At 42.3% G+C, this 12548-nt stretch overlaps 2 protein-coding genes across 4 annotated transcripts; one reads left to right on the top strand and one right to left on the bottom strand.

Moving 5' to 3' along the window:
• Positions 1-2936: 2936 nt before the first annotated feature.
• On the top strand, positions 2937-6713 carry LOC125552903 (replication protein A 70 kDa DNA-binding subunit C-like). Its single transcript, XM_048716619.2, has 9 exons — positions 2937-3089; positions 4108-4284; positions 4410-4683; positions 4780-4876; positions 4953-5083; positions 5249-5318; positions 5405-5519; positions 5601-5755; positions 5860-6713. The coding sequence occupies exons 2-9, from the start codon at positions 4129-4131 to the stop codon at positions 6212-6214; spliced, it is 1353 nt and encodes a 450-aa protein (XP_048572576.2). The 5' UTR covers positions 2937-3089; positions 4108-4128; the 3' UTR covers positions 6215-6713.
• Positions 6714-6857: 144 nt separating this feature from the next.
• On the bottom strand, positions 6858-11476 carry LOC125552904 (vacuolar protein-sorting-associated protein 37 homolog 1). 3 transcript variants are annotated; one of them, XM_048716621.2, is made up of 8 exons: positions 11324-11476; positions 10550-10589; positions 9718-9948; positions 8451-8538; positions 7874-7913; positions 7728-7774; positions 7373-7493; positions 6858-7214 (listed from the first exon to the last, which is right to left on the bottom strand). In XM_048716621.2, the coding sequence occupies exons 2-8, from the start codon at positions 10573-10575 to the stop codon at positions 7054-7056; spliced, it is 714 nt and encodes a 237-aa protein (XP_048572578.1). In that variant the 5' UTR covers positions 10576-10589; positions 11324-11476; the 3' UTR covers positions 6858-7053. The 3 variants fall into 3 exon arrangements, with proteins under 3 accessions (XP_048572578.1, XP_048572579.1, XP_087375119.1); XM_048716622.2 differs by having other exon boundaries at positions 9718-9945; positions 11324-11475; XM_087518993.1 differs by lacking the exons at positions 10550-10589; positions 11324-11476 and adding an exon at positions 10266-10326 and having other exon boundaries at positions 9718-9945.
• Between the last annotated feature and the right edge of the window lie 1072 nt (positions 11477-12548).

The raw sequence follows: 12548 nt of genomic DNA, 5'->3' as shown, positions 1-12548 counted from the left end.
AGTCCATGTACTTAGATCTCATCAACTCTGGCCCAATCCCGTGATCGCTTCATATTTGGCGAGTTAAAGTGCCCTTGCGAATTAAGATATTTATGTGGTTTGTCCACAAACAAGTAATCCTAACCAAAGATAACTTACTGAGGCGGAGATGGGTAGGCAGCTCGAGGTGTTGTTTTTGTGATCAGGATGAAACAATACAACACCTATTTCTTGATTGCCCTCTTGCGAAGTTACTTTGGCGATCGGTGCATGTAGCCTTTAATATTTCACCTCCTAATAACATAGAAGCGTTATTTGGGACGTGGCTTGCTGGAGTGAATGTTCATATCGCGTGTAATATTCGGATTGGAATATGCGCACTTATTTGGGTTGTATGATTTTTAACAGAAAACCTATGACTAATTTCTTGCAGGTCATATTCCGGGCTACGGCATGGATCCGTACTTGGTCATTACTCACTCCTACGGCCTCCAGGGAGCAGCTGGCTACTGGGTGCAACCGATGGGAGATGGCAGCACGAGTTTTCTTCAACTGGTTTGGATGGCGATCACTGCATAAGATAGGTCCTTAGTGGATTCTCGTTTAGCCGGATGCGGCTTTGAGACTTGTACTCTTTTTTTTCCTTTGCTCCTTTTGTGAGCAGTACTTTGTACTTCAGACTTTGTTACTGTCGGTTTTTTAATGAAGTGGCCGCATGCATCTATCGATGCAGAGGCCGGGGGATGACCTCCTTTTCAAAAAAAAAATCATAAACAATGTTGTACATCTTTTTGGTGTAAAATTTATCTCGAATCGACCACCGTAGATTAGAGGGGACTAGGTGAAGGAGGTTAAGAAGTGTGAGTAAAACAAATCGCACATATGCATTTGTACATTCAATTAGAGCACTAGGGAGATAAAGATCTACACGTCTACGACCATCGAAACAGAAAATATACAACACGAATGTCGTGTAAAACAGGAAGATGAAGTTATTGGTCAAAGAAAATTCAAACAATCCGTTGAGTGTGACGATTTGACAAATTTTGCCCAAAATAACTCCAAACATGAACATGAAATTGAACATATACAGTTAATGAAACTATGAACTAATCATGTGAGTGGAATCATAACATGATTTGCATCTTTTTCATGTAAAGCTTATCCCAAGCCGAAGCGCTGTTGTGTGGAATAGAAAGAACTATGCGAAAGAGATTATGGAGTTAAGCAAAACAGGAACATGTGCAAACCCCACTGATCCCATGTCCCAGTCCTGCACCATGTTGCATCGTGAGAGCCACTCGCGTGTGGTCTCCGGCATTGCTTGAGTCCGGCTTGCAGAAATAGTCGATTCGACGTTTTTAGCAGATCTAATTGAGCGGTGTTTTAACATCGTGTGAGCCAAAAAAATAGATGCAGACAAGGAACCCAAACAACTTTTTTTACACACGCGAAGCTGGCTGAACCTAATGCAACCTATTCCCTTTATCTCAAAATTCTTGTCTTAAATTTGTCTAAATACAGATATATCAAATTATTTTAGTATTAGATACATCTGTATCTAGACAAATATAATACAAGAATTTTAGGACGGAGGGAGTACTAAACATAAACATGGTGGTATGTAGTGTGGTTTTGCAAGGACGAGGTGAGGCCCGGATGGCCTCTTGTGGAAGGCCCTGTGGTGTGGAGACGCTATCTCGTGGCTCACGACAATATTAAAAGGTACTTCGTCCGTTTCAAAATAGATAACTGACGTGGGTTATCTATTTTGAAACGGAGGGGGTCAGCACTCGAATAACCAGTCAAAGCTGTTCGAGATAAGTCAATGATAACCAATTATGGAAGTGATTTACATGGTTGTCGAGATTCAGTTGTAAGACCCTCTGGTTTACGGATTAAAAAACACAAAAATATAGTAATGCATGCACAAAATAAGGATCGGTAAATATAGAAGTTATATCAACTTTTATATTTGGTTCACAAAAAAATGTTTTTTTCTATGGAAATCCTAATTTATACAGTCAAATGGGAGTCAAAAGCTCACGAAAATGTATAATTAGAATGTTATGATGCCACCAAGGATCTTACGACTCGTTTGTTTCAGAGAAAAATCCGGGGTTTTCGATTCCAGCAATTTCAAAAAATGAAAGTCAGCATTTGTTTCGCGAAAAAGAATTCTATAAGATCAGGTTTCACGCGAGACCCATCCTGATGGATGACACGTGGCATTCATAAATCACAAAGCATCCCCCACGCCCCACTTAAAATCAAAAGGAGAGAGAGATTAGATGCTTTATGATTTATAAATGTCACGTGTCATCCATCAAAACGGGTCTTACCTGCTAACCATGAGACCTGATCTCATATAATTTTTTTCCTTGTTTGCCCACAATATTTTCCATAGCGGTGCGTTCACAGCGTTTCACAAAATTGAAACCGCTCGAATCTAATGGGACTAGAAACCGGAACGCAGTGGCACGTACCAAACAAATGGCGTATTACAAAAAAATAAACGAAAGCAATGCTTCCTGATATGAGAAATCGAATACGTTGCCGCTGGAACCAAACGATCTCGTTCTTCGTGCATATGAATCTGAAAGAGCAGTCCAAGTGGATATTAGAATTTCTGTGTTTTTCCTTTGAAATTGAGATCAGAAGTTTTGTTTTCTTTGCCCCATTCCTTTGAACCGAGTACATGAATAGTAAGTACAACCATGGAAAAATAGCTTATTCCTACCTTTTTCTTCACGTTTTCTTCGAACCAAAGGAGCCCTAGTAATAATTGTATAGGCTACTTGTCCGGTGGAAATATGGGATATATGGTATTGTGAGAAGAAAATAGACGGGGACCTTTTTTTCGAGAAAAAAAATAGACGGGGACTGAGCAGTCTTATCTCATCAATGGGCCTGACAGAAACTCGTAGGCTTTTACGGGGGCATATTCTATAGTTTCCTCTCGGGCTTGACAGGACACCGGCCCAGGCTCCGCCACTCCGCCCAACCCCGAGACCCTCTTCCTCCTCCTTTCTCCTTCTCCAGCAAAAGCTTCGTTCTTCTCGGCGACGGGGAGGAGAAAACCAGTTACATCTACGACTTCGGTTCCGGAGGTAAAGCTAGGTCTTCCTCATCCATCCTCCAACTCCAAGGGGGGGAAAGAGCAGAGCAGCCTCTTTTTTCTTCACCGCTCGCATTACAGTTTCGGTCTCGATTCTTGTGTTGTCGCGGTCGATTTTCCCCGGGATGTCCACACGAACGGTTCTTCCCCAACGATCCTGACCCATCTAGTAGCGGCGCTCTCCTCATCCTTGAATAGCTGCGAGGTTCTACTGCGCTGCTGAGTTTGTGATCTGACTTGGCCCCAGTTCATAAATAATCTCGACATTTATTCGGATTTGTTTTTGTTTAAGTCTCCTGTGGACGGACAGAAGGCCTCATTGTAGTCCTTCTCTTGTGGTGATTTCCCCCCTGGTTCCGCTAGGGTTTTACTGTATTTGTTAAATTAAAATCTTTTTTGGGGGGCATCATATTCTGGTTGCTGACGTCACACCTGTGGATGGAAAGTCGTGTTATTCTAATTTCCCATGTACTCCCTCCGTTCCTAAATATTTGTCTTTTTAGAAATTTAACAAGTGACTACATACGAAACAAAATGAGTGAATCTACACTCTAAAATATGTCTATATACATCCATATGTGGTAGCCATTTGAAATCATTAAAAAGACAAATATTTTGGAACGGAGGAAGTATACCACAAAGTAGCAGCATTATTGGAACTCACATCTAGTATTCCGAATCTCTTCTCCGAACTCAGCACTTGATTTGGAGTCGCTGTTAATATGTACACGAAAAATAGAAGCAATTTAATCCCAAAATAGCTTTTCAGGCAACAGACCTGATACCTTTTCATCACAAAACACACACAACTCAGAATTTAAACCAGTTAATTAATACTCCTGTTTAGTAAGCAAAAATGTTATGCTGGGGAGGTTAATTTCAGGCTTTCAGACTGCTGGTAAAATTTATTACTGGATGGAATCCTAAGCTTCTCTGTTCGTGGGATTATACTATACAACAGTACAAGATTGATCACTATTTCCTTATTTGTTCTCTATGCTAACTTGCAGCTTCAAGCCACCCAAGCTGAAATGGGTTCAGCTGAGGATGAGTTCACCCCACTGTCTCAGTTAAAGTATGGAATGGACAAGTGCAAAGTGCAGGTGCGCATCTCGCGGCTGTGGGAGTCCTTCAATCCAAAAAATGACACTTTGTTCGGCCTTGACTGCCTTCTGATCGACGATCAGGTGCTGCATTCCCTACCTTAAGTCAACACCAAACAGATGAATCACATTGCTTGCTGGCTACTAATGTTTAATTACCATCCTTTTTTCTCAATGCACTGATTCTTCTAGTTGTGTTCCACTCGTAGGGTAAGACTATGCAGGCGCGTGTAGAACCCGGTGATATAGAGCGGTTTGAACATAAGCTAGTTGAAGGGCAGGTCTATGCCTTGTCAGATTTTCATGTTGATGTGCAGAGGGACTACTATATGTCATGTAGCAATGAGTGGACTATGTACATTAGAAGGCAGACGGTGGTCACTGAGATAGAAGGAGATATTGATTCGATTCCCCTCTACAGCTTTGAGTTTGTTAATTTTAAGGATCTCCGTTCTAGGTGTGGTGACAACAGCTTGTTGACAGGTAGATTCTTTTGGCACAGAAAGTTTGATCAGAGTTGGACCTACCGCTTGTATATCTTATTATATTTCCTTACATGTGTGGATATACATTACGCAGATGTTCTGGGACACGTAGTAGGTGTCGGGGAGCTACAGGAGGTCACAAAAAGATCCCGTGTTATAGAAATTTGCAATGCAAGCATTCGGGACTTGAGGTAGAGGAATACACTTATTTCTTTTGGGTGATTGAGTCCCCTGATAGCTCCTCACTGCTGGAGTTATCATTTACAGAGGAAAGGTACTGGGTGTCACACTGTATGGTGATATTGCTTCTGGTTTTGCTGAGGATATGGCCGAGAAAGGCAAAGACGCCTCGGTTGTTGCTGTCTTTGCAGGGATGTCTGTTGATTCCTCATCATCAGGTTAATCCTTGATCCACTATCATTTGTCGGCTTCTCCCATGTGATACTGTTGTTTTATATTCCTTGCTTTTCTTGTAAAACTTCAGTCTGTCTATCATTTGATGCAACCATAGTGTATACTGAAACCTTTTGGTGTCATTTGTGATCTTTTTGTTTTATATATAGTTTGCTCTACAACGTCTTCAGAGTACTATTTGGATTTGGAAATACCAGAGGTGCAAGAATTCCGTGCGAAGTCAGTGGACTTCATAAGTTTATGCCTTCTTTGATGATTGATCTAAGCTGTACTAGTACATGGCTAACTGGTTCATGTGCATGCAGTTTGCGCATTCAGCAAGCAAACCCTGTTCCCAAAAAAACCCCAGCTCAGAAGTTAGCCGAGAGTTGGCGAACAATCGAACAGCTAAAAAAACTTGATCCGGAAGAGTATGACGAGGTGAATTAAGTTTGTTGCTCTTCTGGTTTGCGCGTGCAAAGCCAATCCGTTGTTCTCACATATCTCTGTGTTTACTTGCAGGATACCACGTTTTTGTGCAGAGTCTCCCTGATAGACATAGATTGCAGCAACGGTTGGTGCTATCTTGGATGCGACACCTGCCAGAAGTCCATGTACGGGGCCCCAAGGAAATACAAGTGCGCCCGATGTGGCCCGATCAAGAGGCCAGTTCAGTGGTAGGGACCTGCAACACTATGTGGTTCCCAATTTATACTACTTGTTGCTCATTCATAAGTCGCTGATTATCACACCGTTGTTCTGGCTCTTCTGGGCGCGCTAGGTACAAGCTGAAGGCGAAGGTGGAAGACGCCACAGGCACAATGGACCTGATGATCTTCTGCGAGGTGGCGGAGGAGCTGGTCGGTGTCTCTGCAGAGGAGCTTGTCGATAACATTGAGGAAGACGACGAGTGGTACGCCCTGCCAGACGAAATCGAGGATCTTCTTGGCTCGACGCACACCTTCCAGGTTTTCGACAAGTACGTGAATGGGAGCTTCGCGGTGAGGTCGATCATGGACGATGCTAGCGTCCCAGCCCCAGCTGCAGCCGCTAGCCAATGCAAGGAGAAGGCTGACCCTGAGGGGAGCCAGAAGCCTAGCAAGCGCCTGCGAGGGGATGACGACTCGATCAACTAGGGAATGGGGGAGCACTCTGGGAGTAGTAATAGTGTATCTAGGGTAATGCGTCTGAAAGGATCAGGCAATGGATCTCTCTGTTATCCTTCTTCTACCTGGGAACTCCTGCATCTACTGCTGTGGCTCGACTAGTGATGGTGGTGGGTAACAACAGACTAGAACCCGTTTAACGCTTTTGAACATTGTTTACCTCTATCTAGACGTATTTTAGTACTAGATACATCCATTTTCAAGACAAGTAATTCCGAACGGAGGGAGTAGATTCAATGGCTCACGAGGCAAGTTTTCAGACTTTCACCCAAATCAAGTTCTCACTGGATACATCATCATTGGAGTAAATTTGAAATGAAGTGAACTATATACAATGGAGCTTACATAGGCGGACAGGGCAAATCCAGTTTATTTTCCAGTTGCTTGAGGTCATGTTCCTAGCTGCTGCGAATACAAAATAATTTCCATTTTGTACTTCTCAGGTTTGGACAAAGTTCAGACAACACTGAAGTTTCAATGTGCCCATAAACAGTGCAATTCAATTTGGTTTCTGTTCATAATTTCACATACGACCGATGGCTAGATAAATTATGTCCGGACAAAATGACGTTTTACGTGAATAATAAACGTAAGTATAAAAGAAGAGCTCAGCTTGTTCTCGTAACTCCACAACCATGGCATTCAGCATAAACCAATCACACATAGCAGATTGTAATTATGCCCGTGAAATCAGCCATAGGACTATACATGCGACCTCAGTCTGATGTCTGCAGTCAAAAACAGGGCAAGGAACAGGATACAACAGAGCAGCGATGCCACGACAGACGATGAATGAATCGATAGATGTATCAGCGAAGCGAGGCCTTGCCGGAGAGGTGGAGAAGCGCACACTTGTGGTGTGCAGCACGGAGCTTCTTGTACTTCTGCACAAAGGTCGGCAGGTCAATGTCCTTCTCCAGGAACTTTTGGTGCAGCTCCTCCGACTCCTCGTCCAGCTTCGCCATTGTACCTGGGCAGAGACATGACGATAAGGTGTGCAGGCATGTCAGCAACGGGCTTGCATGACGAACAGTTTTACATTGCTAAACTTCAAGCACTGGTTTAGACTGCAAGGAAACCAAGCACGACATCACACGAATTGGAGCTGCAGCTGTTCAGAACACTTACTTTGCAGCTTGTCGAGCAGAGCAGCAGGAGAATAGGACTTCATAATCTCGTCCTTTTGCCTTTCCAACTCGGCCAACCTGTCCTCAGCGGCTGCTAGTTCTGTGGTCCTGATTATAGTACACTGCACAAAATCACAAACACAACCAGAGTTTCAGGAGGAAATTATCGACTGCAGACAACAATATCGAAAACTTGCACAAAACACTAGAGTAAGATTATTTTTTGTTTCTATAATGGTTTTAACTAATTAGTGTTTTATCTCTCATAACTGAATTAGTTATTTATATATTGAGTGGACTAAGTAACGAAAAACAAGACTACTGGTTACAAACTTGAGAGGTAAATAGTACTGAACCTGATTCCTGAGCTCTGAAATCCGCTGCTCCTTTTCTAAATTTTCTCCTGTATAAATTCACCATAAACCATAAGTTCCCATTTAGAGACAATCAAAAGCCCATTTAGAGACACCAACAATTGATCTACAGAAATTGAATAACTCACTCGCAAGCTGCAGGGTCTCCTTTCTAAGCTCATCGCGTAACTGAACATAAGCAGGCACAAGTGAGAAAACCGACAAGAGCACTCTTAGGAATCAATGTGGTATATCTATTGGCAAGATCAAGCCTTCAGATAACTTGTATATATTTTAAATCAACCACAGCAACAAATATTACAAAAATTGTAAGATGATCACCAAAATGGCATCTGAACTACTTAAGAACATGTGTCAGCAATAACCTTCTGTTACATTTGATAAGGCTCATCCCATTTAATTGATTTATAATGTTAAGTAACAAAGATCATACTAATTGCTGCAGTAAAAACTGGAAGCAAAGGAATCTGGTACAAAGGAAGTGAAAACCGACTTGCTGAATTATATGTCTATTTATGCTACAACAGAAACACTAACCAAAAAAACCAGGGGAACCATTCTTAGCAGTTAGCAACCCCACTTTTATATTAGAACCAACAGCAGAAAAATACATGTAGCTATCATGTTGAACAACCAACTCAACCATACCGCAATGAAGTCAGCAATACATACAATAACAATGGTATAGGCAGCAGCAAGACTTACATTGTTCTGTGTTTTAACTTGGTCAAGTGAATTGAAAAAAGCATTATATGACTCCTTGTCCTTTAACAGCCTCTGCAGCTCATCAACACTGCATCAATAGTAAAGGTAAGAACAGCATAGCATAACATAGTTCTGTATTCCAGAAAGTATGCATAACCATCACCATATAATGGTATGTATAACGAAATACTGTGCAAATACACACACAGTAAACATTGGAAATTTGAAACATATCAAATCTATGCATAATTGCTGCTTCCAAATTCTCTAGCATACATATAGTTGGCATGCCTTCCATGCATCTGTTTTCTACTCATCAGTACTTAATCTATAATTTCCCTCTAGAATCAACCTACATAATCGTTCTATTGTTCACATAGACAATTAAAGAAGTTCTTGTTCTTGCAATGTTCCATCTTATCTCTGCAGTGTCGACGTAAAATAGAGTCATGCCCGACTATAATTTGTAGAAATGAGTGCTGAAGTGAAAAAGAGTCATGCTCAACTAAAATATTCAGGGATTAGGCACATGAGTGATAATTTTCCACATTTCCTCATTTACTAAGATAGGATAAATAGCATATGTAGAAACGATGTTGTCTGCTCAATACAAAACAACAAATCAAATTTGGGTTTGTCCAGCAAGTGTCATAATAATATCTTGTAGCAAGTTCTTATAGAAGGTGCAAATAACAATGATCAAATACCTGAAAATGCAAATCTTTAAGGGGGGGATGCAAATTTGATGGTCTAAGCAGCATAACAACTGAATATATTAGCCACTTTACATAGTTTTCTTTTCATATTATATCCAACATTGCCAGAAAGTGAAAGGAGTCTTCAAGGTGTTAGGATAAAATATCTTTCGTACAACTTGGATGCGGCAATCTTCTGACAAAAGCTTGTTCAGTATTATTACTTGAAGAAGAATTGAGGATTATGAAATTGTATCCCACTACCCATAGTAAGATCAAAGAAATGAGTGGTTTCCTTTTCTTATTCCTAGCTGGAACATGGAAAATGCCAGCCTTGATCCAGCACTGTAATGTGATACACTATAAAAAGATTACAACTTAAAAGATAAGCATTTCTTCAAATAGCATAAGCTGACCAGGTTTAGAAACTCTCAGTTTGAAGACGAACGTTCAAATATATGTCACATCATGGTAAAACTAAGATGTTGGTTGCAATTTATAGTCCACAATACAGATACAGTTTTACAAAAAGACGCAAGAAATACTGAAAGGAAAGAAGGCCAATAGTGTACCTCTTATCCCTCAAACGAGCAATTATCCCTGCAGCTTCAGCTGGAGACGGTTGGCCACGTGATGAAGGCTGAGGATGATCTGAAGCTCTTTGGTGTGGACTAGCACCGGAAGAGCTGGGTGTGGATGGATGTGAAGATGAACCACCTACTGAGGGAGGGTACCAAGATTGCGTAGATATGTTCTGGAAATTTGGTTCAGGTTGCTGTTGCTGCTGTTGCTGCTGAGAGCTGCTGATAGCATTTATTAATAAGCAAACCTAAGGAAGTAAGCAAGACAAGTAAAAAGTACAAAGCAATCTTAAGACAAATATACAGTGCCATTCACATACACTATTCTAATAATTCAGTGTAACTGAAGATCCAAGCATAGGAAATGCAAAATAGTAGTTCGGCTAACTTTCTTTGGCTGGCAGCAAAATAATGTTTTGGAGCAAAAGTGAGCAGATTCATGAACCATGTTGATTGCACGATTTTCTTCGAAATGAAGGACTAGGTACCACACAAAGCCTGCCTGGTAGCTGGACTGAACCTCCGACAAATAACGTAGCATGAACTGACAACTTATTTCATTTGCATTATTTCCCAGCATTAGGTTTTGATCAACAGGGAAGCTCGATCTATACACGAAAACGTCGGGTCACAAGAATGAGAAATGAATGGAACTTATTAGCTCTATTCCCCAATATATCTGGTTTACGAAGAGAGACAACTCAATTCATACAACATTCAGAAAAAATGCTTTGGAAGATTGAAAAGTGAACGCCCGGACAAAGAAATAAGAACGGGCAATACCACCTAGATTAGTTTTCAATTGCAACTGCCATTAACCTACCCGAAAAGAGGAATTCTCCAGCTCATCGCGCAAAAGCAATCTGCATCAAAAGAAAGAGAAGGCTGTGTGAACTTGAAATGTTTGAACCGTCAGCTATGAATAATGAGTTATTATCTAAAAGTAAACTCTGATGGAAAATAACATCTCAATGGTAATACATACTGGTGACAAGACAGGATGCTAACATTTTCTGAGAATACGGAAGATAGGTGTGTGCCGTTACCATTAAGAAGAAAAAATGACAAGACACTGAAGCTGCATCGCAAAGAAACCATCTGACCGAATCTGCATACAGTTCTGTGCTACAGGCAGATTGAATTGCAGGCAGTGGTTTCTATTCCCAAACTGCCTACAGGTGCCATGGGAAGAGAAGCCATGCATTTGCTGGCAACTTGCTATTGCAAAACCCAGCCTAAGCGCATCCAGGCACCCAGCAGCTCTCCAAAGTCGAAACTAAGTTGCAATAACGCTCTAGGTTTCTAAACTTGTAATTTGTCAGGGCCTGCCGGGTCGGTAGGCCGGACCAGGCAGGCGAAAATCCTTGGAGCAGAAAATTCCAGCAGGGGATTCTCAAGGGTTTACACGGGCGGCCGACGCCCCCCGGAAAACAACCGACCGGACGCGATTTCGCCATCTAATCTGACAACTCCGAGGGGAATTTTGTTTATCCTCACGCGACAACTGAACGCAGCCGGCCCGGATCGAGGCGGAACCGGATCAGGCGCGGAACCGATCCGGGTGAACGAGGGAGGAGAGAGCGAGCAAGTTACGTACCTCGCCGGCCGGCGTCCGCGTCGGCGTGTGGCGGTTGCTTCGCGTGGGAGGAAGATGGGGGTGGGCAAGACTGATTCTGGGAGGAAGGAACAGGAGAGAGCGACGCAAGGTTGGTCTACCGGGCTCGCTCACGCGCTGATCAGCTGGGCCGGCCCATCTCTTGCCGCACGCCACACGTCTTCATGATGATGACAGCATGGCACACAAACACACGTCTTCACCCCTAAAAAAAACAGATTCTCACAAAAAAAAAGGTCACGCCACATGTGTGTATGCACGAATAAAAAAGTGCGAACATGAAAGAACTTTTTTTACGAGGTAAGAGAGGGTTTTATTTCATAAGATTAGGGTTAGACAACAAATCCTCACAACAAGGAGAGTTCGAGTTCAACCATACCGCAGTATAGGCTTTGGTACGGCTATAGTGTGCCAATTGATGTTCTACCCTATTCTGACACCTAATGATTTACATAGGAATAAACTCTCTATCTACCATTACAACTCTAATCTCAGCAGGTAAATGTCCATAGGCCGATCTAGAGTGTGAATCTCCCTCAAGTACATGGCCAAGGCTGAAGTAGAATCTGCCTAGAATGATAGATTTATCTAAGTGCTCGATTGCCAGCGCCATGCCTTGCATCATAGCATGAAATTCCGCTTCTAGGGCATTGTTGCAGTTGAAGATGTATCTATATGCCGCAAATATCATTGATCCATTCTCCCTTCTTAGCACCATACTAGCTGAAGCACTTCCATCTTGACTCAAGAAGGAGCCATTGATAGACAGCGCCAACCAACCCGCTGGAGGAGCCGGCCATGGCTTAGACGGGATTCAGACTATCTTGTTTGGAAGAACCTGGCTATTTATGTCAACCGACATCTTTCCTTTCAAGATTTCCTCCACGCTATATCTCTTTGCAAGATTTAGACACTTATAATAGCTATTCAAGTAGTCCACCGTTGCTTCAACTGGGCTTGCACTCTTACCATGCAAGATGTCATTACTTTGCTGCCAAATCCGCCAAATGGTCATTATTACCATATCACGAACGTGTTCGGGGCAGTTTGTCAGCACCTGCAACACCTAGCCCTAACCAGTGTCCACCAAAGCTGAGTCCTCCGGGAGTGGCCAAATAGTTCGCAACGCTTCCCACACCCGCCATGCATGCGCACATGCAATAAGCACATGAAAGTTGCATGAAAGAACTTAGAGCATCTTCCGTAG

Source organism: Triticum urartu, chromosome 4A, assembly GCF_056163025.1.
Source record: "Triticum urartu cultivar PI428250 chromosome 4A, HENAU_Tu73, whole genome shotgun sequence".
Classification (NCBI taxonomy): Eukaryota; Viridiplantae; Streptophyta; class Magnoliopsida; order Poales; family Poaceae; genus Triticum; species Triticum urartu.
The sequence above is the reverse complement of the archived record's forward strand: the minus strand, read 5'-3'. Positions and strand labels throughout refer to the sequence as shown.

Bases quoted from the DNA above. Each gene is read 5' to 3' on its own strand.
- LOC125552903 (XM_048716619.2), top strand. From the start codon at position 4,129: ATGGGTTCAGCTGAGGATGAGTTCACCCCACTGTCTCAGTTAAAGTAT. The intron at 4,684-4,779 runs GTAGATTCTTTT...TACATTACGCAG, and splicing joins TGACAACAGCTTGTTGACAG to ATGTTCTGGGACACGTAGTA. The intron at 4,877-4,952 runs GTAGAGGAATAC...TATCATTTACAG, and splicing joins GCAAGCATTCGGGACTTGAG to AGGAAAGGTACTGGGTGTCA.
- LOC125552904 (XM_087518993.1), bottom strand. From the start codon at position 10,306: ATGCTGGGAAATAATGCAAATGAAATAAGTTGTCAGTTCAT. The intron at 9,946-10,265 runs GCTACGTTATTT...TGCTATCAGCAG, and splicing joins GAAATAAGTTGTCAGTTCAT to CTCTCAGCAGCAACAGCAGC. The intron at 7,775-7,873 runs GTGAGTTATTCA...GAATTTATACAG, and splicing joins GGAGACCCTGCAGCTTGCGA to GAGAAAATTTAGAAAAGGAG.